This window comes from Pelodiscus sinensis, chromosome 8, assembly GCF_049634645.1.
Source record: "Pelodiscus sinensis isolate JC-2024 chromosome 8, ASM4963464v1, whole genome shotgun sequence".
NCBI classification, from domain to species: domain Eukaryota; kingdom Metazoa; phylum Chordata; order Testudines; family Trionychidae; genus Pelodiscus; species Pelodiscus sinensis.
In genome coordinates this window covers 23,708,812-23,736,176 of record NC_134718.1, presented here as the reverse complement: position 1 = coordinate 23,736,176, position 27,365 = coordinate 23,708,812, and the positions used below count along the sequence as shown (strand labels likewise).

At 42.5% G+C, this 27,365-nt stretch overlaps 1 protein-coding gene across 4 annotated transcripts in view; it reads right to left on the bottom strand.

Moving 5' to 3' along the window:
• Positions 1-27,365, bottom strand: part of LOC106733079 (ciliary-associated calcium-binding coiled-coil protein 1) — a 145,510-nt gene that overhangs the window by 5,429 nt on the left and 112,716 nt on the right. For 2 of the 4 annotated variants that reach the window (XM_075934880.1, XM_075934879.1), the window contains exons 6-8: positions 17,300-17,422; positions 16,771-16,911; positions 12,689-13,446 (exon numbers count right to left, since the gene is read on the bottom strand). In XM_075934880.1, coding sequence (XP_075790995.1) covers positions 13,366-13,446; positions 16,771-16,911; positions 17,300-17,422 — 345 coding nt within the window. In that variant the 3' untranslated portion in view covers positions 12,689-13,365. Of the gene's footprint in view, positions 1-7,537; positions 7,647-12,688; positions 13,447-16,770; positions 16,912-17,299; positions 17,423-27,365 lie in introns of those variants that run through there. The other 2 variants (XR_012905583.1, XM_075934881.1) reach the window with 2 other exon arrangements.

The following is a 27,365-nucleotide window of genomic DNA, read 5'->3' as shown; positions in this document are numbered from 1 at the left end:
CAGAAAGAATCACAGATGTTGTTGGACCAGAGAGCCTCAGTAGCTGGAAGTGGAGCCAGCCAGTGGAGTTTGCAGGCCAGCAGACCCGCAGGGGTGACCAGTTCCCTCCCAACTTCCCCTGGTCCAGCAAACTTCTTTGTCCAGGGCTGATCAGGTCCTGTGGTTGCTGGACTAGGGAGGTCCAACCTGGATCTCTTAAAACAGCAATTTTGATATTTATAAATATTTACTGTCTCAGTCTTACAAACAACAAGCCCATCAGCATCTGAGGAAGTGAGCTGCATCTCCCGAAAGCATATGCCCTAATGCCCTAATACATCTGTTTGTCTTTAAGGTGCCACTGCACTCATTGTTTTTGAAATCAGTGGAAATTTTGAGTGGGAAGCAATTAACTAGTCAGGTCTTTACTTAGCAGTGAAAAAAATGGCCAGATTTTCCTGTCATCTACATTACTCAAACTCTAAAATGGATTTGACAAGCAAAGCACAAGGGTTGTGGGTCTAAAAGTGCAGAGAACACCCTTACAATTTTCAACTAATTTTCATACAGGTATTCCTTTCAATATAAAATTAGCCCCTCTTCCTTTCATGAATGATCAATGGAGGACACTAAAGTATGCTACCACTCCAACAATGAGCAAAATATTTACAGTCAAAAAGCCAAAAATCAAGCTGACATCCCACCCCTGGACTCAACCAAATAAATGCACCTAGTACCACGTATAATCTGGAAAAGAGCTGTAAAATCAGTAGAGCTGGGCAATCAGAGATTTTCTCCAGTGTTTGTAATTTAGTCCTTTCACAATAATGGGTTCAGGTGGGCTGCCTTAAAACTGCTTATCAGGGTCTGGGCTTGGAGAGACTTTTGCTCTCTCTGTGACTAGCAAAGTATCAAATTCGAAGGTATTTAATAATTCTTTATGAGTTTCTCTCCAACCTTGCCCCTCTTTTTTTGGAAGCCTGATTAAATGAGTATTATTTCTTCTTAAGTAATTCTACAGGTCATTTATCTTAGATTTATGGGTATCAATCTACTTTAGAAGATATTAGATAGCTTTAATATTTGACACATTCTCTAAATCATTTACTATGCTTTCCATTTGCACTAGATGATCAGTACTCTTTCCAATATTCGATTTTATTGACAATGCACCATACAGACAGATTATATCGTAATAACGTAAAATAGATGAAAAATTAGGAATTAATAAATCCAAAGGTTCATTCCTGATAGTTAACACAAAGCAGAGGAATAACATAAGGTCTTTCATATCAAAATGTTTTTCACTGATGCAAAACATGTACTTTTTCAATCCTAAATGTAGAATATTCTGATTGATTAAATCCTGAAGTTCTTTTATTCAACCAAAACTCACTGAATTCAATGGAGATTTTGCCTGAGCAGAGATTAAAAACATAAAAAAACAAAACAAAAAACCCTCCTCAGAATTAGTTCATGACCATGTCTTCATATAACCCTATCTAAAGCTCTGGGTAAATATCAGCGGTAACCATTGACTTCAGTGGGAAATCAGACCCTGTATCTGTATTATACATGGAGAACTGCAGTCGGTTAGGAAGAGAGGAAGTGCTTAGGGCCAGGCCCTCTGTTGAGGTAAAATGGCAAATATCCATTGAATATGGTAGAACTACAGCCCTTTATACCAACTACGGCTTTTGGCCTCAGAAGATTTATTTTACTACACTTTGGGTTTTTTTTAATGTTTTGCTGCTAATTGAAACAACCTCTTGCCATTGGAGCTGCTAGAAATGTTTCAGAACACAGATTTCTGGCAATACATTTTGTTGAAATCTTAATTAAAATGCCAGGATGAAGTTTGGGCCCCTCCCGATCAAAATCAAGTGGGGATTTTTTTTTTTGTACCTAGTCATAGAATCATAGAAAATTAGGGTTGGAAGAAACTCAGGAGGCCATCTTGTCCTACTCAAAACAGGACCAATCCCAGCTAAATCATCAACAAAACCAGGTAAACAGTCACCATGCCTGTTGCAAATGCCTTAGTACTAAATCACAAAACGTTGATGAAATGATCTTTATGTTTGTGTGAATGTTTTTTGTTTTTCCAAATAGCTGTAGCTGATGTTACAGAACAAAGGAACTGGCATACATTTGTGTAACTGCAAGTAGTAACAGAATTGGAGTAGATACACTGTTTCGCACTTTGCTAATTCAAAGACTCATTGGTTGTGACAAATGCTAAGGCAGGCTCACTCCACTATCAACCCTGGTTTAGCAGCAGAGACTCTTACAAGAAGCCTCATACCTTGGACCTTGACTCCCACTGAAATCAATATTGGGCCTCAGGTGAGGTAGCAAAGCAATGCTGCTAGGTTGCATTACTGCTCTAAACCAACGTGCAATCAGCTAACATTCCGTGGCATAGTACAAACATCCCAAGTTCCATATTTCCGACTAAATGAACACAATGCTCCTTGTAATGCAGTGCAGAGGTTATTTTGATTTTGTTCACTCAATTGCTAAATAGGGAAAATGTTATTCTCAATGGGTCCCCCCAATCATTAGTATAAATTCACCTGCTACTGGGGGAGGGGTCAAGAAGGTTTGGGAAAATTTGGTGGAACAATCCACAATGTGTATGTGCCAGAGAAAGGAACTTTGGACTTTTCTTTGGAAAGCAATCAAAGGGCAAACATCTCCTCTTAGAACTGCCTGGTGATTCTTGATTTAATGCTGTGCTCTGGAGAAGATTGCAACCTTGAACAGTAGGGAGAGCAGAACAGCTGAGCTAAGGTCTGCCTAACAGTTCAGATAGGAGGATTTTCCCTCTTTGAGGGTAGAAATGTGTTATTGTTTATTCAGTAGTGCAGGTATGCATGTCAGTTTAGAGATGATTGATAAATTACAGCCTTTGCCCCAAAGATTATAATTTAAATTAGATACAGTAGAACAAGGATAGGGATGGGGTGGTGGTGGTAATAATTCTGGTAAAAACACAGATTAAATTAATCAGATACACCTAAGAAAGGATTTGTCTTATCTGCATGCTGGTATGTATCTCATGCAAACGGTCAGTCTGTATCTCGATGATTTTTTTCCTTTGTCATATTTGAACAAGTGATCAATGGAACTGCAGAATTTTGGGGCTCTAACCTAGGCAAGATTAACTATTCTGTTACCATTTCAACTGCAAATGCCATAGTCAACAACTAGACACTTTCAATCTAGGAGAAGACTATCACACATGGCTCGAATGATTGTGAACAATGGTTAAGTCCGAAGCAGACTGCGAAGTTACAAAGAGATCTCACAAAACAAGGTGAATGGGCCACAAAATGGCAGAAAAAATTCAATGGTGATAAATGCAAAGAAATGCACATTGGAAAGCATAACCCCAAATATACATACAAAATGATGTGGTCTAAATGAACTATTATCACTTACGAAAGAGATTTTGGAGTTGTTGTGGGTAGTTTCCTGTTAATGTCTGCTCAATGTGCAGCAGCAGTCAGAAAAGTTCACAGAATATTCAAAGCCATTAAAAAAGGGATAGAGGATAAGACAGAAAATGTCATGCCAGTATATTAATCCAGCGTATACCCACATCTTGAATGCAGTGTGCAGTTCTGGTCACCCCATAAAACAAAGATATATCAGAATTGAAAAAGGTATAGAGAAGGGAAACAAAAATGATTAGGGGAAAGGAACAGCTTCCACAGGAGAGGAAATTAAAATGACTGGGACTACTCAGCTTGGAAAAGAGGGGCATGATGGAGGTCTATAAAGTCATGAATGGTGTGGAGAAAAAGTATTATTTCCTCCGCCTCATAACACAAGAGACAAAAATGACCCAATGAAACAACCAAAAGAAAGCATTTCTTCACACAATGCGGTCAAACCTATGGAACTCATTGCCAGGGGATGTTGTGAAGGCTAAAAATATAGCTGGGTTCAAAAAAGAATTAGGTGAGTTCATAGAGAATAGGGTCCATCAATGGCCATTAGGCAAGATGGTCAGGGATTCAACTGCATACTCTGGGGGCTGGTCTATGCTACAGACCTATATTGGTGTAAAGACATTACTCAGGAATATAGAAAATCTACTCCTGATTGACACAAATGAAAGCTTGAGCTAAAAGATTAACCTTCCCCACCAAAGAACTTAAAACTTGTAAGTTGTGTCTTGCTGGGAAAAGAAACACAGAACTCCTCAAGCCCCAAGGCTCCTATGGCAATGGGACTGGCATGGTTCTACTGCGTAAAGAGTGTAAGCATCTTAGGACTAGCAGAATTCTAGGAGACCTTACAAGACAAGGGAATAAAAGGAGCCACGTAGACTAATATAACCAATGAATTATAGTCTGAGTACAGGCAGTCCCCAGGTTACGTACAAGTTAGGGACTGTAGGTTTGTTCTTAAGTTGAATTTGTATGTAAGTCGGAACTGGTACATATTGTAGGGGAAACTCTAGCCAAACATTTCTCCAGAGCTCAGTCTTATTCTCCCACACCTCACTTCCCTCAGTCCTTTATTCTCAAGCTGAAGTGTCTGCTGAGAAAAGCCGCCCCGCGTCTCCCTAGTCTGCTGTGGGGGGCGCTAGCTTTGCGTCTCCCTGGTCTGCTGGGGGGCGCGCCGCTAGCTTTGCATCTCCCTGGTCTGCTGAGGGGAAGCAGCTAGTGCGGGGTTGCCTCACCCCGTTTGTAAGTAGGGATCCAATGTAAGTCGGATCCATGTAACCCAGGGACTGCCTGTATATATTTTAGAGTATGTCTGGCTGCCTGCGAGTCCATTTGTTGAACTCCTCCTAAGCATTAAGAGTTAGGGCCACCAAATTTTAGCACAAGAACGGCCATACTGGGTCAGACCAAAGGTCCATCTCGCTTAGCATCCTGTCTGCTTACAGTTGCCAATGTCAGATGCCCCAGAGGAAGGGAACATAACAGTTAATCATCACGCGATCACGCTCCTATCATCCATTTCCAGACAAATGGAGGTTAGGGACACCATTCCTACCCATCCTGGATAACAGCCATTGATGGGCCTATCCTCCATGAATCTATCTAGCTCTTTTTTGAACCTTGTTAAATTCCTAGTCTTCACAACATCTTCTGGCAAGGAGTTCCACAGGTTGACTGTGCACTGAGTGAAGAAAAACTTCCTATTGTTTGTTTTAAATCTGCTGCCTATTAATTTCATTTGGTGACTCCTAGTTCTTATATTGTGGAAATATGTAAATAACTTTTCCTTATTCACCTTTCCACACCAGTCATGATGTTATTGTCTGTCTTATTCCCTATCCCTTTTTAAATGATTCCTAACATTCTATTTGCTTTTTTCACTGCTGCTGTACACTGAGTGGATGTTTTCAGAGAACTATTCACAGTGACTCCAAGTTCTCTCTATTGAGTAGTTGTAGCTAAATTAATCCAACTGTCCTCTTATCCTTTGACAACTTTTTTTACTTAAGAGCCTTTGGTGAGAGACCTTGTCAAAGGCTTTCTGGAAATCTAAGTACACTGTATCCACTGTATCCTCCTTGTCCACGTTTGTTGACCCCTTCAAAGAACTCTAGAAGATTAGTAAGGCATGATTTCCCTTTACAGAAACCATGTTGGCTTTCCCTCAACAAATTATGTTAATCTATGTGTCTGACAATTTTATTCTTTACTATAATTTTAACTAATTTGCCCGGTACTAAGTTAGTCTTAGTAACTACCAGGTCTGTAATTGCCAGGATCACCTCTAAAGCCCTTTTTAAATATTGGCATGACATTAGCTATCTTCCAGTCATTAGGTATGGAAGCGGATTTAAAGGATAGGTTACAAACCACAGTTAATAGTTCTGCAATTTTACGTTTGAGTTCTTTCAGAACTCTTGGGTGAATGCCATCTGGTTCCAGTGACTTGTTACTGTTAAGTTTATCAATTTGTTCCAAAACCTCCTCCGATGACTCCTCAGTCTGGGAAAATTCCTCAGATTTGTCACCTAAAAAGAACGGCTTAGGTTTGGGAATCTCCCCAATATCCTCAGCTGTGAAGACTGATGCAAAAAATTCATTTAGCTTCTCTGCAATGACTTTATCATCTTTGAGTGCTCCTTTAGTATCCCGATCATCCAAGGGCCCCACTGGTTGTTTAGCCAGCTTCCTACTTCTGATGTACTTTAAAACATTTTGCTATTACTTATTGAGGTTTTGGCTAGCTGTTCTTTAAACTCCTTTTTGGTTTTTCTCTATTTTTACACTTAATTTGACAATGTTTATACTCCTTTCTATTTTCCTTACTAGGATTTTACTTCCATTTTTTAAAATGGTATGCAGCTTCCTTTTCTTCTAACTTACAGCAAGGTCAGGGGTTGGTTGTGCCAGGACAACCGGAAGCCTTGGGAAGAGGACTGTTTTCCATAACATGTGAAGGAAGGGGCTGCTATTCAGAGGGATGCAATATGAGAGTGGCCACTATGGTCAGCAAGCCCACAGTGGAGAACTATCCTGCAGAGTATCCCCAGGGGTAGCCATACCACCAAAGGAGTGGCCAGCAGGGCTGGGGCTCTGCCATCTTGCCTGCCAGCACAATGAGTAAATAGCCCCCTTGCCCAAGCCCTTTCCCACTTCCTCCAGGCCCTTAGCCATAGCACTAGAGGGAGCAGAGTGAAAAAAAGGCCCCTGGCAGCCAGGGAGGGCCTGGGGGGAGAGAAAAGGCCTATATCAGATTGGACCTTTTACGCTAAGCCCCTCCTGGCTCTCCAATGCTCACTTTTGCACCCCCTCCTCCATCTCCAACCTCCTGTACTCCTGCCTCCACATCCCCAAGGCCCTGCCCTGACTCCTGTACCCTCACACCATCAGCTCCCTGCCATGAAGGACCCAGGCAATACTGGGTAAGCCAGCTAGTAACTTTGTCCTGGTCTACACTAGGGAGTTATTTTGAAATAGCAAGCAGAGCGTCCACACTACCAAGTCCGTTTATTTCGAAATAATAAATCCTGCTTTCCACAAGGAATAATGCTTATTTCACAGTGGTTATTTTGGTAGTATGGATGCTCCACTGCTGTTATTTTAAAATATCTCCTTCCCAGAGTCATTCAGAGTAATTACTCCCCGGTGCTTCCTGGGGCTGTAAGTCGAGGTAACGGGTCCACATTAAGGGAGCCTGCCTCGGACTAATTTCAAGGCTTCCCTATAGTGCAGGCATGCTATTTCAAAATAGTTATTTCAGGAGTTATTAATTTCAAAATATTTTCCTATTGTAGACATGCCCTTTTATGGAGAAACTCTAATTGCTCTGGGAGTTCTCCTTTCAACCCCTGTTCCTCTAATCTGCTTTGCTACCTGTGTTGAGGATTTTCCCCTTAATGTGTTTTTAAGTCTTCCCAGACTGTACATTACACAAGAACTGTCTCAAAAGAAAATGTTTATAACTCTTGCACGGAAACCACGTAAGCATGAGTATTAGATTTGTTCCTGATTACATTAAATTCCACAATAAACAAGACATTGCCAAACTCATGCCAGTATTACATGCACAAAATTTTATACAAATAACTTTCAGGAAGGAAAGACTGTACCTTGCAGTCGCCAACAAGGAGTTTACTATTCAGCACTCCATTTACCCCTCCTTGAAAGGATGTTTGTTACAACTGACTTTTTTTCATATCAGCTGTGCACCTATGTAAGATAAATACCATTATCAGCTGAGAAAGCCAACACTGCTGGTGTAAAGCTTCATATCAATACAAAAATATTCTTAATAGAATCATTGTGCAAACTTTCAAACAATAGGCCACTGCTCTAGAGTGTGAAGCGCAAACTGCCCTTAGAGTTGTTTGTCTGCTGGAAATATTTCACATTCTGTTCATATTGTGAATATTATAAATTCAATATTTTGTTTAATGTTCTGCACCTGAATGGGATGATATTCATTTATTGGGAGAATTAAATGTGAATATAGTTTGCCCGGTTACCCTGTTGCTATATTCTGAAGCTTTACAATATATACTATGAATGCCCGAAGAGACACCACCAAGTAACCAGAAGCTAAGTAACTTTGACTTTGCTCATTTACGAGTATTATTTCATACTCCTCTCGTTCCTTAAAAACTGGGTAAATGTGGCATTTAGCCAAAGCTAGGAATAGGGCAGAGCTGCCCTGCCCCAAGGGATGTTTCCGACAGGGATTTTACCCCAAAGAGAATATTTTCTCCCTGAGCTGCCCCATGCACTGTGCAGCTCACACTGTCCTTTCTGGTTTAATTGTGGACACCTTGCTGATGTTGTTGATCACTTAACTGACATGAGAACATTATAGTAGCTCTAATTTATGCCACTAGACAGGGCAGAACAAAAGTAGTGCAAAAGTGAGTCAGACTCATCTTTGCACCTTGCCCGAGAGGGGCTCTGTGTTTTGGAGCTACAGCTAAGGACCAATGAGTATAACAGCCATAGGGGCATCAGGAGACCTGGAGTTCAGAAGTAATGGTTGATGCACATCTCACAGGAATGGAAGGGAGGGATTACACAGGATATTCTTGGGTATAATTCCAAGTAACGCTGATAAATGGGCAGAAATAGAGACTCAGTTTTCTGTACCCTGCTGATTCCAGATGGAGAATGTGTGACTTGACAGTTAAATAAACATAAATAATTTTTGAAAACCGCAGCACAAATGTCTAATTTACGTAGGAGTGTTTGTAGGCAATCCCATTACACCATTAGTATTGCCTGTGACCAAAAATACCTTTGCAATGAAAAAAAACACATTATATTTGGGGTAAAAGCGGGCAGTGTGGGTGCATTTTGACAAACCTGCCATAGCACACAACTTGGGGTTCAACTGTTACTCCTGGGGGCGAAGCCAAACCATTAAAATTATGCACCAAAATTTAAAATTTGTGCAAATTCTGCAGATTTTTTCAAAATAACACTACACAATTTAAATAATTTATTTCAAAATTGCCGTCAGCAAGTATGCCTGTAAGAGTACAGATATATCCCCTCCCCAGGAGTAAAGAAACTCCTATGACAACTCAGTTCCTGTTTCTCTGCTCTCTTACCCCTCCAGAGCTCACCTGGGAGGCCAAATAGCCACAACTCCTCCCTCCCCAGAACCCAGTCATGACCCCTGAGCCAATATGCCCAAATAGCTTCCCCGTCGAACCCAGCCATATGGTTCCTCCTGAGCCAGATACCTGCACCCCCCAGCCTAGATAACTGCACCACCTTGCTCCCAAAGCCCTTTTGCCCAGATAATCGTACCTTCCCCCCAGAGCCCAGACACCTGCCCCCTTCTCTCGTACAGCCAATCCATGCCCCCCCAGAGATCCAGATGGAGCAACAGACCAATCTTCAGACCCAGGCTTGTATTGAGTTTCTTGCACACCACTCTCTCCTTCCCGCAGGACATGCTGGAAACAGCAAGTGACAGGAGCCTTCTTAACTCCCTCCCTCTCCCTACCAGCCGTGCCTTCTACAGGCAAGCTGGGCTTTACCAGATCTAGCATCCCCTAGTGGCAGCAGCCAACTGCACAGCACAGTACCTGTACATGCTGATTCTGTGGACATAAAAGATGTATGGATTTTTTGCAGGTACGCTTACATCCATTTGGAAAAATCTGAATTTCGCATTAGTGAAAAATGGCTAATAAACAAGCCATTGAAAATGTAGCCAACAATTTTAAAAAGGAAAAGAGCTTCAAATTCAAGTGCAGTGGGATAGTATGAGTCAATGAGAGAATCTCATTAAGGGTGTGTCTAGACTACAGGGAATTTTTTCCCTGAAAAAATGGCCTTTTTTCAAAAAAACTTCACCTGCATCTAGACTGTCACCGAGTTCTTTCGAAATTAAATTGAAAGAACACGATGGTTTTTTGACCACGATAAACCTCATTTTACAAGGAGGAACACCTGCCTGGGTGTTCTCTTTCGAAAAAGTGGCTTGCTTTTTCAAAAGAAGTGGTTGCAGTCTAGACGCTCCCTTTCAAAAGAGGCTTTTCTGAAAAATTCTTTCGAAAAACCCTCTTTCGAAAGAGGCTCGTAGTCTAGATGTCACCCAAGATATTAATATATCAAAGAAACCATTGGTCTCTTCTTCCACTCTACCATTTCTAAATTCAATCTCCTTCTCCTTCAGATTGCTCCTTGCTTAGCCTTCCATGCCGAACCCTCTGCAGGTTCTCACACTAAGGTGATGTCATCACAGCAAAACAGATTTTATTTTAAACAGCAGGACTATGCTCTTGTAGTTTTTACCACAAGGTAGGCAGGCAAGGTAAACATTGCACCTCTGCCTGTGGTTGACATCACCTAGTTAACTTGGGGTAAAAGTCCGGGTGCCTTCTTTTTGCCACTAGGATTTACAGCAGTGTAGCTAAGGCACATTAGTTATCCTGCAGTAAAAATACACCCTTTTTTGGCAGTGAGGACAAGTCAACCACCTTTTCCTTTATATTGAGTCTGCCCAACTGCTATCAAAACCCCGTTGCCAACTTTGACCACATATTTACTCTGGTGACACCATCGCTGGACCTAACCATGTCAATTATACGATCAAGGACACATATTCCTGTTCATCCAGAAATATAATTTATGCCATCATGTGCCAACAGTGTTCTTCTGTTATGTATATTGGACAGACTTCTCAGATACTTCGCCAAAGAATTAATGCCTACAAATCAGACATTAGACATCTTCATAAGGAAAAACCTGTCAGTTTACATTTCAACCTACCTGGACATAGTCTTAACAACCTTACTACATGAATCTTACTTCAAAGAGACTTTAACACCAGATTACAGAGAGAAACTTCAGAACTTTCATTCATGCTTAAATTTGATACTTTACCAATGGGCCTTAACAAAGATGCTAATTACCTTACACATTTTAAAGACAGCTTCCCCACTTATCACCTCTGACTAGCCATTCATTGACTTATCACTCCTGATTAGCTATTCCCTCTCCCTCACCCCACCTTCTGTTCTAAATCCGATTTGTCAGTTTAATAATGTGTTCACTTTTTTTTTGTATTCCTTTGGTATATATGGTCATGCCATTTCTCTTTCAGAATATGATCTAAGGAAGTGGGTCTGGCCCATGAAAGCTCATCACCTATTAAGCCATCTTGTTAGTCTTTAAAGTGCTACATAGTTTTTCCTTTTGTTTTAGCAAGATCAGACTAACACAGCTACCTCTCTACTATTCTTCAGAGTAAGGACCTGGTTAAACGGGTTAAATTATGTCCATTGGAAAGTGCTGGGTAATAGTATTAATCTTTAATGTGTATTACTTTTTGCTAAGTATACTGTAAGTTGGAAATAGTCTCACTTGTTTGAACAAGGAATGACAAGATAAGCTACTCTTCAAGGAATATCAATATAGGATTGCAAGGGCTCTCAAAAATAGTAAGTCTGATTTTTAACTGAGAAAAGTCAGGAATCCTTAATTCAATATATTGTAGCTATATATTATTTTAGTACCACTACACAGAGAGCATGACCTGTTGCATTTCACATTAGCATTTTAAAACAAAAAATGAAGTTCCATTTTAAAAATCAGGGCTTACGTTTTGAGAATCATATGGCTAGATCTCTCATCATGGTGTCTCCTTATAGAACCTCTGAGTGAAAACCTGGCCCTCACTTAATTCAGTGGGAATTTTGCCACTGACCATGTTAATTTACTTCAATTGAACTGTTTGTACAAGTTTGGCCTGTGGGATCTGAATCTTGTGTAGGAATTTTAGTAGACTCCTCAGCAGTTCTACATATATACTAAGTCTTCCTGTCAAAGCAGCATAACAATACTTTGCAGATGAAGAAAACTATATGAGTGCAAAGTGCTGTATACATCTCCCAGAGTATGTCTACCCAACATGTAACCACTTGTGGCTGTGTCAGCTGACATGAGCGCACAGGGCTATGGACTAATGCCTGATCTCAAGGACACTCCCTCCTCACTAGGTTCCAGAGGTCAGGCTTCAGCTTGAGCCTGAATGTCTACAACATCATTTTAGAGCCCTGTGAGCCCAAGTCAGCTGATCTGGGCCAGCGGAAGATATTTTAGGGAGTAATTTTGGGTTGACTTTCATACACTATTCCTTATGAGCTATTTGTGTGCACAGACTAGGAACTGCTGGCCTTTATAGCTGGACATGGAGCCTCATGAGTTTGTTGACCAATGCTATATGAACAGAGACCAATAGTGACAAAATCAAAAGCATAAACCAACCAGAATGTGCTTTAGGAAGCTAACCTTTTCTTCATCAAAAATATTCTGTCCATATAAAATTCTAAGGTTACTTTACAAGTTCATGGTGTCCACATTTGAAATATGTTCTCAAGAATACATTCACAGCCCGTTCCCAATCTGATGGTGCTATTGGATGTGATTTATTTTTAAAAATACTTTTCATGAATAATAAGCAGCCACTGCCCCCTTCTGGTTGTATTCCCAGTTCCATACACACCAGGTGATATTTCCCCTGCAAGTGGAAGAGTGACAAAGACGACCCTTTAAATAACTCATTCTCTTTCCCAATTAGGTTGAGACATTAATGTTTATGTTCCACTAGCAAAAACGTATATGGAATGGAAATCATTTCTTAAACATGTTATGCTAAACAAACATGTACATTTACTGCTTTAAAATGTTCTGTTTTCAAATATTCCATTTAATATTTAGTGTAAACTTAGAAGCATGATTCATATTTAACCAAGTGCTTTCAAAGGGTCAGAACTTTAATGTAAAAATGAATGGGTTTTACAATTCTTGAATATATTGCACAGTTAGTTTGCCTCCTATCTTTTATTTGTTAAGTTTCATTTTGGGCTACCCAACATTTATACTATATGCGACAAAATATGAACAATGCTAATGTATATTCAAGTAACAAATGCAGTCAGAATTAAAGTGTTACAATTTTCAGAAAAAACTCCTACTGAAGTCAGAAGAAGCTATGTCTGAAAAAGAAATGTAGGATCCAGTCCTATATTTGTGTAATTTAAAAATGGTGTACATAAAAATGTTAAATGGTATTAAATACATTGTAGATTTGGGGTGGATGGGTGAAATTCCAGAACCATATTTCATAGTTCTTTACAAAAGGAGAAACAAAGCAGTGGAATTATTGAGAATTTTAACATTTTAAACATTTATATCAGAAATTTCTATTTAGAAGTGGACTTTACTTTTATATTTTTGAATTATATATCATTCTAATTCTTTTATCTTTCTAAGTACAGAGTAAATATAAGTGCTATTAGGGGACAGAAAAGTTGTGAAATTTGGCTGAATATTTAGCTCAACAGTTTCCTTTGTAAAAAAATTTAATAATAACTGTCTTCTTTTGTTTTCATAGATTTCTTTAAAGCCCAGCACCATTCTTCTCGTCTAGCTACTCAAGTCTTTTTTTTAATTTTTCTATTCTCATGGTATAAGCCTCTTCTTGCATTTCCAGTTTTTCGTTTATCTCAGTCTGTGAAGACAATCAGAAAAAAAAGTGGTTATGATGGAGCTATTTTGTGATGCACATTTTCCTTATGGGTTTGACATATTATGTGCCTTAAAACAGACATTATCCTGAACATGCCTTCCTGTTTTGCAGATATTATGGTGTTCTAGTCTGTACTTATGTGATAACACTTTACCATATTACTAGGTACAATCCCAATGTTATATGTCTGCATGACTAGGAAGTTATATTGGGCCAGCCATTTTTCATGTAATCTTAAATTGGGAAATATGCTAATTTGTTTCTATTCTCAGATTTCTCCACTAAATACCAATTCAGAAAAATTGGTCTAGGATTTGGTTAATGTAGTACAAGCAGTCCCCGGGTTACGTACAAGATAGGGACTGTAGGTTTGTTCTTAAGTTGAATTTGTATGTAAGTCAGAACTGGTACATATTGTAGGGGAAACTCTAGCCAAACATTTCTCCAGAACTCAGTTTTATTTTCCCACACCTCACTTCCCTCAGTCCTTTATTCTCAAGTTGAGGCGTCTGCTGAGAAAAGCCGCTCCGCGTCTCCCTGGTCTGCTGGGGGGGCGCTAGCTTCGTGTCTTCCTAGTCTGCTGGGAGGAAGCAGCTAGTGCAGGGTTGCCTCACCCCGTTTGTAAGTAGGGATCCGATGTAAGTCGGATCCATGTAACCCGGGGACTGCCTGTATTTTCTTTTACTGCAGATATTACGTCTCTTCTGTAATACATTTTTCTGATCCACTACTGGAACTTAGAAAGCATATTGGAAATAAATAATAAAAAACAAGGTTTATGAAATGTTTCTCATCTGACTTACATACATAATATATATTCATTATTATACACAGACACTCCAGAATTCTGAAGCATTTCAGTGCTTACATTTCCAATGTAATACAGGCAGTCCCTGGGTTACGTACAAGATAGGGACTGTAGGTTTGTTCTGAAGTTGAATCTGTATGTAAATCGGAACTGGCGTCCAGATTCAGCCGCTGCTGAAACTGATCAGTTTCAACAGCGGCTGAATCTGGATGCCAGTTTTGACTTACATACAGATTCAACTTAAGAACCCCAGGCGACCCCAAGTCAGCTGCTGCTGAAACTGATCAGCGGCTGATTCCAGGAAGCCGGGGGCAGAGCAACTCTGCCTCGGGCTTACTGTAGTCAGCCGCTGGTCAGTTTCAGCAGCGGCCGACTTGGGGACGCCTGGGGCAGAGCAGCTGGGGTGCTGCTGGGTTGGTCCAGTAGCGCCGCTCCTTGGTGCTACTGGAGCAACCCAGCAGCACCCCAGCTGTTCTGCCCCAGGCGTCCTGATTCAGCCGCTGCTGAAACTGACCAGCAGCGGCTGAATCAGGACGCCTGGGGCAAAGCAGCTGGGGTGCTGCCGGGTTGGTCCAGTAGCGCCGAGGAGCGGCGCTGCGGGACCAACCCAGCAGCGCCCCAGCTGTTCTACCCCAGGCGTCGTGGGCAGAAAAGCCTGGTCTGCTGGGGGCGAGGGGGCACTAGCTATGCCCCCCCCCAGCAGACCAGGGAGATGAGGCGCAAAGCCGCGGAGGATGCCCGCAGCAGGACAGCCCAGGCGCGCCGCGGCTGTCCCGCTGCGGGCGGCCTCCGAGGCTTTGCTCCATGTCTCCCTGGTCTGACCAGCAGACCAGGTAGACGGGGAGCAAAGCCTTGGAGGACGCCCGCAGCGGGACAGCCCAGGCACGCCGCGGCTGTCCCGCTGCGGGCGTCCTCCGCGGCTTTGCTCCACGTCTCCCTGGTCTTTCCAGCAAACCAAGGAGACAGGGAACAGCTTTTCTCGCCCCGGAGAACGCGGGCGGCGGTACCGCGGCTCATCTGGGCGTCCCGCCGCTCCCGTCCTCCGGGGCAAGAAAAGCCCCGTTCGTAACTGCGGATCCGACATAAGTCGGATCCGCGTAACTTGGGGACTGCCTGTATTTGCAATGAAGGTACATGGGATATGACATATTTTAGCAAAGTCTTTGGCAGCAATAACATGTAGCAGTCTGCAGTGCTGTTTCCTGTAGAAATCTGGGCACATTGGATCAAATTCCATGAATATTATTGGCCTTAGAATGCATATAACCTTTTCAGTATGCTTAGCTATGTATGTCCATGGAAACATATGGTGTGTCATAACAAAAATAGACCAGAAATGGAAAGAAAATAAGATATGGTCCTTCCAACTGTTTTAAGTTTTCTGTGAGAATTTGAAGAGGGCAAAATATACTTTACTGCATCTGCACAAAATGACCACAATTTTAGAATCAAATTCTGTTAGCTTTTTTTTTTTATTAATGTAGATGTAAAAATGCATTTTTCACTTGATTTTGCAATCTTTTTTTCATACAAAACTCTCAATGACTTCACTGGGAGTTTTGCCAAGGTTAGGATCTGTGAGTTCAAGAGAAAAATGTATATTTAAGTTCTTAAAAGAAATACATAAGAAAGCCACAGTTCAGGCCCAAAGTTTTCTCCCTATTTCTAAACAAGCTGAATGAGAATACAGAGTCAAACCTGCAGGCACTATTCTAGGTGTAAATTTTCCAGCTGATATCTCCCATTCATGCATAATCCATAAAACTACAATTTCTCAATATCAAACCATTTGCAGATATTAGTAATGAACTGTTTCTCATACAAGCACGTATATCACTGTGAGCAAATGTGCACCATATAAGATTTTAATGGCAAATTCAGTCTTCAACAGCTAATATAAAGTGATAGTTGCAATAAAGACAATAATGGATATTGAACGAAGTGTTAACTGTTTCTCTTCAGCATGTTTAGTTATTTGATGGAGCAGGCTGTCAAATGAGATGGTCCAATGCTCTATAGTCCAACTCTTCTATAAATGTAATTACTACATATATAGTAACTAAACGATAGAATAGGCTTACATATGTTTTTAATGCATATGTTTGTGATGCATAATAATTGAGAGATTGTGTGTGTGTGTGGGTGTGTGTGTGTGTGTGTAAGTTTCAAATGATGTATGTTTCTGAAAATTCATTTTGAGCATATTCAGTATGGCATGCGGTGTCTCACATCATCAGATTCTACAACACGGGAAAGGAATTTTCCCACTGATATCCAAGACAGCAGGATTTAGCCCAGGCTTTCTAAATAACACAGCAATTGTAAAGATGCATTATGTTACTATTTTTGGCTCTTTTGACATGTGAAATGTCTAATCTGCAATTTATGTATACCTGTGAAACCACATTTCTACAGCAGATGAATATATTTTTTCCAGTTTATAGTAATTAACTTATTAACTACAGTTAGAATTAGTGAAAATATTTCTAAAATAGTACCTGAAGGCTGCCAATAATTTCATTAGTGATTTGACCCAATACTGACTTAACATCTGCAATGGTGAACCCAGCCATAGGATCTACATCCAAAGATTCTGTTTCTGGTTGGAGCCCTTCTGGATGACACTCTTGCTCAATTTCCTAATAAATGAAAAATAAATGCCATAAGAAACGGTCTAGTTGGAGTATTCCACTATCAACATCAAAGTATTACCAGCCCAAAGACACAAGAGCAATGTGGTATGCTGGCATAGGAAATGCTCTAATTTGGGAGAGATCTGAGATTTTTATATTGGCCATTGCAGAGGTACTGTGGGAGAGGCCAATTGAATTAACTGCATACAAGCTCCCTTGCTGACAAATTAATGCAACAACTTCATTCAGTCTTAAAACTGAACGCACATTATACTCTAGTAGAATAAGATGAACAGAGAACTCAAACTGATTACTTTCACTGTGATCTTATAGGAAAGTGTGTGTGTGCGTGTGTGTGTGCGCACTCAAACTAGAACAGATGAGAAACCCTTACCTCAATTTCTACCTCTGATTCTGGAGGTACTGCAATAAACGATGAATAAATATCATAAGATATAGCTTCTTCCAGTGGAGCAGGGAAAAGGGTGTCCATTGGTTTGACAAGTTCAATCACATTCTAGTTGGATTAAAAACAACAACCCTCTTTATAATATAGGATTAATTCTAGCTCACAACTTTACGAACACCGAAAGGAAACAAAGTGCTTGGCTGACAAAACTCATAGCACCTTTTTGTTACCATCCAAGAGCTTGAAATTGGAAAGCCAAGTAACAGCTATTACAAATCACCATTTATTAATTTCTGACATGTACTTGTAGGGAGGCCCTCTTTAAAACTGAACAATTTACCTGGGAGGAGCTGATTATTTCCTTAGGTTCGTAGCAGTACATTTCCATGCTTACATGGATAATGAAGTTTGGAAATGAAGTGTTGGGTGTACATTAATGGTTATTATCAGGGCTCGACAATTTAGGTAATCTACTCGCCACGGGCCACGGGCGGGTAGATTATAGCCCATCATGGTGCCACAGCGCGATCTGTGCATGCGCAGCGTGCTGAATTGTGCAGCTGGCGAGCGGGGCTTGCTATGGCTTGGCGAGTTCTGGTTATTATGAAATAAAAATGGCCATGCCTATATCTTAGGCTATCCACTCTAAACTCAAAATAAGATACACAATTTGTGCTACGCAGCACCACATTTTTAAATAAAGTGCTATTTTGAGACATCCCTTAACCCTCATGGAATGAGGGTTACCAGGATGCCAAAACAGCACGCCCGTTATTTCAAAAATATTTTGAAATAACGGGTAGCTTGTAAAGACGTGGAGTAGCTATTTCAGGATACCAGAGGTAGACATACCCTTAGAGTCAAAAGTGATGATGTGTAGACAAACCCTTAGAGTCAAAAGTGATGATGTGTAGACTTACCCTTAGAGTCAAAAGTCCTAGTTCATCACTGCATTATTTTATTAATTCCAAAGGACTTATACTGGAGTAAAACTGGGGTTACAGTGTGCCAAATCAGGCCCCAATAGTATATGATGTAATTCTATTCAAGCATTTTACTATGATTTAATGCTGTCCGTAAGTAGTCATCTAACTATACCTCCTAAATCAAAGAATAAGAGAAACCAATATAAACAATAACAACTAAATTAGCTTTTTAAAATAAATTCAGATGTAATCAAATGAATTTTTTAAAGGATAAATGAGGTTTTCAGCTTTTCTTGGTGCTCATTTGGTTGTTTTTAAAGATAATCTTTTTAACTTACTGTTTCCCTTTAAATAGAGTCATATAAAGGCAAGGAGACACCACAAGATCATATCATATTATATATCACAGGCCACCAACACCATCCAGTATATGCTTGTTTAAACCCAACACCCAAAATGAAATCTAAGCAAATGAGACCAGCGGGGCTGATAGTCATGGTGGGCCCTAAGGCAAGATTGGTGGGGGGGAGGGCGGAGGGTGGCTCCATGACTTTGGAAGGGGGGATGCCTCAGGTAGAAGGGGTAGGGCTGAGGGCAGTCAGCCTTTAGCACCACCCAGATGACGGCACATCCCCCCAGCTCTCAGAGCCACATGGAATGGCGCTCCAGAGGCAATTCAAAGGGGACTGGCGCTCCAGCCCACACGGCAGCGGCTGTAGCAGAGGCAGCATCTAGAAGCTCCAGACCCCTTTGAAACTTCTGGTCTCAGGCCAACTGCCTCACTTTCTCCCCCCTTCTCCTCTTGGTTAGCGGGCCTGATGGAGACCCAATGGAGACTATATTATTGTGTGGTATAGGCAGAGAAGAGGAAAGACCGAAGTGTACCAGTGCTTGCGACCCCAGCATTAGCAGTGAAATGATAAAGCAAGATTCTAGCAAAGCCTGGCAAATGACCCCTCACCCACACATTGTGGAGAAAGGTGAAAACTCCTGAAGGCCACTGCCAATCTGATCTGGGGGAAAATTTCTTCCTGACCCCACAGATTCTTCCTTCCTTTTCTGTTAGGAGACTTATAACCACCCTTAAATTGTCAGATTATAACTAAGTTACCACAGAACTAGTTTCTTCCATAAACCAAAACAGTCACAAAATTAAACCAAAAGATTTTTTAAAGCACATGACATTGCACAGTGAACTATGAAGTATTTTGTTTAGTAATAAGAGGTAATGAGCAGTAAAAGGGTCGTTAAGGTCCCTTCCTATAGGGTGCTTTCTTTGTAAGTCCAGGGGAAAATTAGAATGAATGAATAGTGGTGAAAGCTCAGAGTCAACAACTGCACTTAAATGAATCCTTTTAAGGCAACACTTTCCTTTAAAAACTGCAATTAAGACTCTGTACTTAGAACAAAGCCTCATGTTTAACACCAGCAGTGGCTCTGTAGTAAAATCTCTTTTAAAACACAGAAGGAAATACAAGTCAGTATTATGCTACTGTTTATAAACAGTTACAATGTCCCTAAAAGAAAGTTCTAACTTTCTGCAGCCTGTGACTAGATTTAAGACAAATCACTTACGCTGCCTGATAAACCTTACACCACCTTTGAAGTGGCTGATAAGGATTCCTCCTTATTAGGATTCTTGGGCTGGCCCAGCAGTGCAGAGGGTTTGTCATGGTTAGTGGGGGGCAAGAGGATATGTGACAGAGACAGAGGAAGTGGAACTAAATTACAGTATATTTTTACTGGTCTCTAGGCTGTGCAGTACTTTCTGGGGGACCACGCTAACCCTGAAAATTTATAGCTGACCATTGGCTGCTCTAACTTGAACAAGTGAAGCAGGTTTAGAGTCAGCTTTGGTAGGGTTATTCTAAATCTATAGATGTATACAGTTACCTTTCATTTAATTCTTTTTTAGTGGAGGTGTGCATAAAAATTGGTAAGTCATAGAAAGGAGCCACACTGCTCAATGTGTATACCATTTTTATTTTTTGTTGAGAACTACCAGACTGCCTTTTTAAAAATGTAGGTATAGCACAGACAATAACATAGAATAAAGAAATATTTCTAAATAGAACAGCAGGATTGGTAAGAAGATCTAATAAATGAGTTCTACAGATGTGGTGGCTGCTATAAAATTAATTTTGCATAAGTTATGAATATAGAATTACCTCTCCCCCAGATGTCATCTGTTACTTAAATTAATGTTGCTTACATTACCATTATAATACTTTTTATGCTCACTATATTATATTATTTAAGATTCTGTTGCATAAAACAAGCACTGGCTCATGGAATAACTTTTCATAGTGTATGTAAAGAGATTTTAACATTCTATGACTGTTATATCTTAATAGTCATAGCACAGAATGTCCACTCTAAAAATATTATGGAGATTAAAACAAGCTATTTACTTATGCAGTAATTCAAGTCATTGGAAAACTGCCATATTTACATATGTAGTCTGAAGTGAACCAATCTATTCACAGAATAAATGTCAAAGTCTGAAAATCTGCAAAAGCTAAGATTAAGGTTTGGATTTACTAATATGCTTGCAGAAAATCAGAATCTACATTTAATGCTTGTTCATTTCTTCTTGAACTAGCCAATTAGCCCGTCATAAGACAGGATTTTCAGGTCTTCTCTCCTGAGCTCTCTCGCTCCGTCTCTCTCTCTCTCTCCTCTCCCTCTCAGCTCTCCTCCACCTCCTGCCTCTCTCTCCGTCTCTTTCTCTTCTCCCCCTCCTGCCTCTCACTATCCCTTTCTCTTCTCTTCTCCTCCTGCCTCTCTCTCTCCTCCGTCTCTCCCCGCCCCTCTTCCCTCCTGCCATGGCGCTTGGCTGAGTGTTGCCTGCTCAGCCGGGCTGCCGCAAGGGGGGGGGGTGACGTACACGGTGACATGCATGGGGAGCACAGACCCCAAATAGCTGCTTGCTGCCCGGGGCCCAGCTGAGCGACGCTTCCGTTGGGGCTAGGGTTCCAGGTGTCTGGTTTTCTACTGGACAGTATTTGCGCCCTCTGTCTGGTAGAAAAATTCAGAAAATACCGGACATGTGCAATGTCTGGTATTTTGTGAATTTCCGGCTGGGCGCCGGAGGGAAGCCCGTCGGGGGCGACTGGCGTTGGGAGCCCTGTGGTTGTGCACAAAAGCCGGGTGGGGCGGGGGCCCGAGACTCCCAGCTACGCCCCTTGCCCGGCTTTTACAGAGACCAGAGGCTCCCAGTGCCAATCGTGGACCGTCTCCCAGCTGGGAGCCTCTGGTTGCGAGCAGAAGCCAGGCGGGGGCAGTGGCTCCCAGTCCCGCCCCTGCCCCCGCCCCCGCCCGGCTTCTGCTGGCAAGTAAAGGGAGCGCCTGCTGGGGGCACGGCCGGAAGGAATCTGGCTGTGGCCAGTGGCTGCACTCCTCCCACCCCCGCCAGTTCTGCTTCCTGCCCCCCTTCCAGCCAGCCCTGCCCCCCTCCCGGCCAGTCTGCCTCCCAGACAAGCATGTCCGTTTTTTTAGCGGGGTCTACCTGGCAACCCTAGCCGGGGCCCAGATGAGCGGCACCAGTGCTGCGTCCCACTCAGCTGGGCCCCGAGTGGCAAGCGGCCGTTTGGGGTCCGTGCTCCCCATTCATGGGGACCAGCTGAGCAGCGCAGGGAGGGGAAGGGTGGCGGGGCGCTGACGCACACATCCGGGGTGTGTGGCCGTGTACGTCAGCGTTACAGACTCACAGACACTGGGCTACTATATATATGATGAGAAAATGTAATACTTTGGCCCAAAGCTGTATTTGAATCAAGGTTTTCATAGCCTGAAGAAACTTTCCATTATTTCCCCCATCTACAGTACTGTACTCTCCCCTCATGCTTCAAACTTTATTTCTTTGTATAAAAGTTACCAAAAAGGGAAAACTGTATATTTTATAAAGGATGGAAAGTATTTCCAAATTTCTGATTAAAACCTAATGATATATGTGGGTATCTTTCCACTTAGTTCAATGTGTTTTGAATCTGGCCATTATATATATAGTAGCCCAGTGTCTGTGAGTCCGTAACGCTGAAATGCTGGCTGTTCCCTCTGAGCGGTGCTGTTGCTCGAAATACTGGCTGCTCCCTCTGGGCAGTTCGTTCTGCATGGGGAGTGCAGGGCCCAAATGGCCGCTTGCTCCCCCTCAGCAGCCCGGCTGAGTGGCGCAGAAATCAGCCAAGTGTCACGGCGGGAGGCAAAGGGGGGTAGGGCGGTGACGTGCAGCATGACAGCGGCTCCAGGCCCCGCCCCCAGCTGTGAATGCTACTGCCCCCCTTCGCCTCCTGCTGTGGCGCTCAGCTGACTTCTGCGCCACTCAGCCAGGCTGCCACGGGGAAGCCCAATCAGCCGCTTGCTCCCCCGCAGCGGCCCGGCTGAGCAATGCAGAAGTCAGCAGAGCACCACGGCAGGAGGCGAAGGGGGGTGGGGCGGTGACGTGCAGCGTGACAGCGGCTCCAGGCCCCGCCCCCGGCCGTGAACGTCACTGCCCCCCTTCGCCTCCCGCTGTGGCGCACGGCTGAATTCTGCACCGCTCAGCCAGGCTGCCGCATGGGAGCAAGTGGCGCAAGCGACTGTTTGGGCTCCGTGGTCCCCCGAGTGAGAGGCAGGAGAGGGAGGAGAAGAGACAGAGAGAGACGGAGAGATAGGCAGGAGGTGGAGGAGAGCTGAGAGGGGGGGGAGGCAATAGGAGGAGGAGGGTGAGGAGAGAGAGAGAGAGAGAGAGAGAGAGAGACCGGAAGCTCAGGAGAGAAAACTGACGTGGAGGAGAGACCTGAAAATCCCGTCTTATGAGAGGCTAATTGGCTAGTATATAAATAAATAATAGCCAAATTAGAAACTATTCCTTATTCATTCATCTGTATAAAGACGAATGCAGATTTTTAAATGGTATGCCGTAGGGCCATATGATACCTACAGAGTCACAGAGGCTTAGCTCTTGAAAAAAGTTACTTAAGGGAGATTTTTTGTGAGTCAAAACCTTAATGCAGGAACTATAGGATTTTACTAGCTACTCTAAACATGCTGTACTCCAGATCTGCATATTTTTTGAGCTTCAGTCACTAGGGCTATGTCTAGACTGCAAGCCTCTTTCGAAAGAGGCTCTTTCGAAACATACTTTCGAAAGACCCTCTTTCGAAAAAGCGCGTCTAGACTGCACGCGGAATTTCGAAAAAGCAAGCCGCTTTTTCGAAAGAAAGCACCCAGTGAGTCTGGATGCTCTCTTTCTAAAAAGCCTGTTTGCTGTCAAGAACGCCTTCTTTCGAAAGAGCACTTTCGAAAGAAGGCGTTCTTCCTCGTGGAATTAGGTTTACCACCGTCGAAAGAAAAGCCGCATTCTTTCGATTTAATTTCGAAAGAACGCGGCTGCAGTCTAGATGCAGGTGAAGTTTTTTCGAAAAAAGGCTACTTTTTTCGAAAAAACCCCAGAGTCTGGACACAGCCTAGGATGAAGGCCTGTGGTTTATATGGTAGAATACTTGGAATGAATCAACTGATGACTAGAGCTCTAAACTCACACTTTTGGCCAACCAACAGTTTAGCTCCATCTTCAAGCACATGTGCATACAATTTGCCTACTGTAGCTGGCATAATAGGCAGTAAGTGGAACAACAAAATTCCAAAAGAGCAACAATTTTATGGAGAGGCTGCTGCTGCTGTCTCCCCAAATAATTGTTTATACTACTTCACTGTAATATGATGTCCATATTTGAGGACATAAGCCAATCCAAAGAGTGAAGGATGTTATCGACCAAACAACCATTCTAAATATAAGATCTATAGACTTTACTTACATGGAAGTTGTGTATGAGCATTCAAGGGCAGAATTTGGACCATATGAAGTCAACTACAATTACATAAAAGAAAGTGCAATAAATCACATTTCTCCTTTTTGTTCCTTTTCTCTATCTGAGAATGTATATTAATCCATCTTAGAAATGGGTTTCTCAACTATAGGAACTGAACAATAAGCAAATGCTTGAACTATGAAACTTAACTTCACCAGAAATTAATCTGGCCCAAAGTAGCTACTGTATTTTAAATAACGTGGCACAATAATTAAATTCACAAAACAGGATATTTCCCCCCACGAAGCTGAAAATCAGCCAGTGACATCTGGCCTCAAGGACATCAATATCGTCTGAAATGTGGTAATTTATATTAATGAACATCAATATTAATTGTTAAATAAAAAAAATACTTGCTGAAGCCATCGTGTTTACATATGGGATATTATTTATCCGTCGTGTTCCTCCTTTCCTATATGTTGCCCATAAATATTATAAGGAAACAAAGAGTCGTAGTTATAAATATTTTCCCTCTATGATTAATCTTCTAAATAGCCTCTGACCGTTTCAGTAGTTACACGAGGCACTTCCCTGTTAGCCAACAGGCAGGATTTTCTTGTTATTCCAGCAACTGCTGCCAGTTGAAATGCTTGGACAATTTTAAAAGGATGCTCATACAGGGAGCATCCACACCCTTCCTTTTTAGAGGCCCCCTCATTGGAAAACACCTCTTAATGTCATATTCAGGGGCTGCCATAATTTCAGGGACCAAAGCAAAGGAATAATGCCTCTACTTTACTGGACTGCAACATGCTTTAAAAGCCAGAGGCAGAGCGACCAGGGGAGCAAGACAGACAGGGGGCTGCAGACAGGGGAGTTTAACAGAGGGAGGCCTACGATAGTTAGGAAGACGTGCAACACCTGTGCCAGCACTGCTTCTGTCTCCTCTACCTGCACCTGTAGCCAGATAGAGTGCCTGAGCATGGATGCCTCTACCCAGATCCTGGTGTGGTTTTGAAGGGACTGTGGCTTGCAATTCCCACTTATTGATATCCAGGCTGGGGGGACCATCCAATGTGAAAGGTGCCTGCTGGTAGAATCTCTCAGGCAGCAGGTGGGAGAGCTACAGGAGGAGGTGGCCAGGTTGAGAAGCATCCGAATCCACGAGCAATTCCTGGACAGTGCTCATGTGGAGGCAGCTGAGGTAACTGTACCAGAACACAGGACTGCTGGCACACCGCTGTTGGAGGAGACAGCACAGGATGGACACTAGCAGCTGGTTACTTCTGGCAGCAGGCAGTGCTCCACCCCAACTCCGAGCTCTCCTGCCGTGGTACTAGGAAACCATTATGCTCTTCTTGATACAGGAGATAAGGAATCACCCCCTAAAACAGAGAAGAAGAAGCCTCGTACCCCCAAGACTGGGAGGTCTGCTGCCACCACTGCGAATAGGAAACGTAGGGTAGTGGTGGTCGGAGACTCTCTTCTGAGGGGGACGGAGGCGCCCATCTGTCGCCCTGACATTTCATCTCGGGAGGTATGCTGTCTGCTGGGGGCCCATATCCGAGATGTTACGGAGGCATTGTCAAGGATTATCCAGCCCTCTGACTACTACCCATGCTACTTATCCATGTGGGCACAAATGATACTGGGAGGTGTGACACTGAGTGGATCAAGAGTGACTACAGGGCTCTGGGAGTACAGGTGAAGGAGTTTGGAGTGCAGGTGGTATTCTCTTCGATCCTTCCTGTCGAAGGTAGAAGCCTGGGCAGAGACAGGTGCATCCTGAAGGTAAATGCCTGGCTGCGAAGATGGTGTCGCCAGGAGGGCTTCCTCAACCACGAGATGCTATTCCAGGAAGGACTGCTAGGCAGAGATGGCATTCACCTTTCGAGGAGGGGGAAGACCCTATTTGGACACAGACTGGCTAACCTAGTGAGGAGGGCTTTAAACTAGGTTCGACGGTGAGCAAAGCCCACAGGTAAGTGAAGAACATGGAGACTTGGGAGATGGGTCAGAAATGGGAGGGAGTGTGGGCTATAATGGCAGAGAGAGAGGAGGGTCAGGGCAAAACTGGGAGGCAAGATCAAATCAGTATCTTAGATGCCTATATACAAATGCGAGACGTATGGGTAATAAGCAGGAAGAACTGGAAGTGCTAATAAATAAATACAACTATGACATTGTTGGCATCACAGAAACTTGGTGGGATAATATACATGATTGGAATGTTGGTATGGAAGGGTACAGCTTGCTCAGGAAGAATAGACAGGGAAAAAAGGGAAGAGGTGTTGCCTTATATATTAAAAATGTACACACTTGGACTGAGGTGGAGATGGATGTAGGAAGCAGAAGTGTTCAGAGTCTCTGGGTTAGGCTAAAAGGGGTAAAAAACAAGGGTGATGTCATGCTAGGAGTCTACTACAGGCCACCTACCCAGGTGGAAGAGGTGGATGAGGCTTTTTTTAAACAACTAACAAAATCATCCAAAGCCCAAGATTTGGTGGTGATGGGGGACTTCAACTATCCAGATATAAGTTGGGAAAATAACACAGCGGGGCACAGACTATTCAATAAGTTCTTGGACTGCATTGGTGACTTTTTATTTCAGAAGGTTGAAAAAGCTACCAGAGGGGAAGCTGTTCTAGATTTAATTTTAACAAATAGGGAGGAACTGTTGAGAATCTGAAAGTGGAAGGCAGCTTGGGTAAAAGTGATCATGAAATCATAGAGTTCACAATTCTAAAGAAGGGTAGCAGGGAGAACAGCAAAATAGAGACAATGGATTTCAGGGAGGCAGATTTTGGTAAGCTCAGAGAGCTGATAGGTAAGGTCCCATGGGAATCAAGACTGAGGGGAGTTGGCAGTTTTTCAAAGGGACATTGTTAAGGGCCCAAAAGCAAGCTATTCCGCTGCATCGGAAAGATAGAAAATATGGCAAAAGACCACCTTGGCTTAACCATGAGATCTTGCATGATCTAAAAATAAAAAAGGAGTCCAACAAAAAATGGAAAGTAGGACAAATTACAAAGGATGAATATAGGCAAACAACACAGGAATGCAGGGGCAAGATTAGAAAGGCAAAGGCACAAAATGAGCTCACACTAGCTACAGGAATAAAGGGAAACAAGAAGACTTTTTATAAATACATTAGAAGCAAGAGGAAGACCAAGGACAGGGTAGGCCCACTGCTCAGTGAGGAAGGAGAAACAGTAAGAGGAAACTTGGAAATGGAAGCGATGTTAATGACTTCTTTGTTTTGGTCTTCACCGAGAAGTCTGACGAAGGAATGGCAAGGACTTGCAGCCAGAGGAAGCAAGAGATAGACCAGAG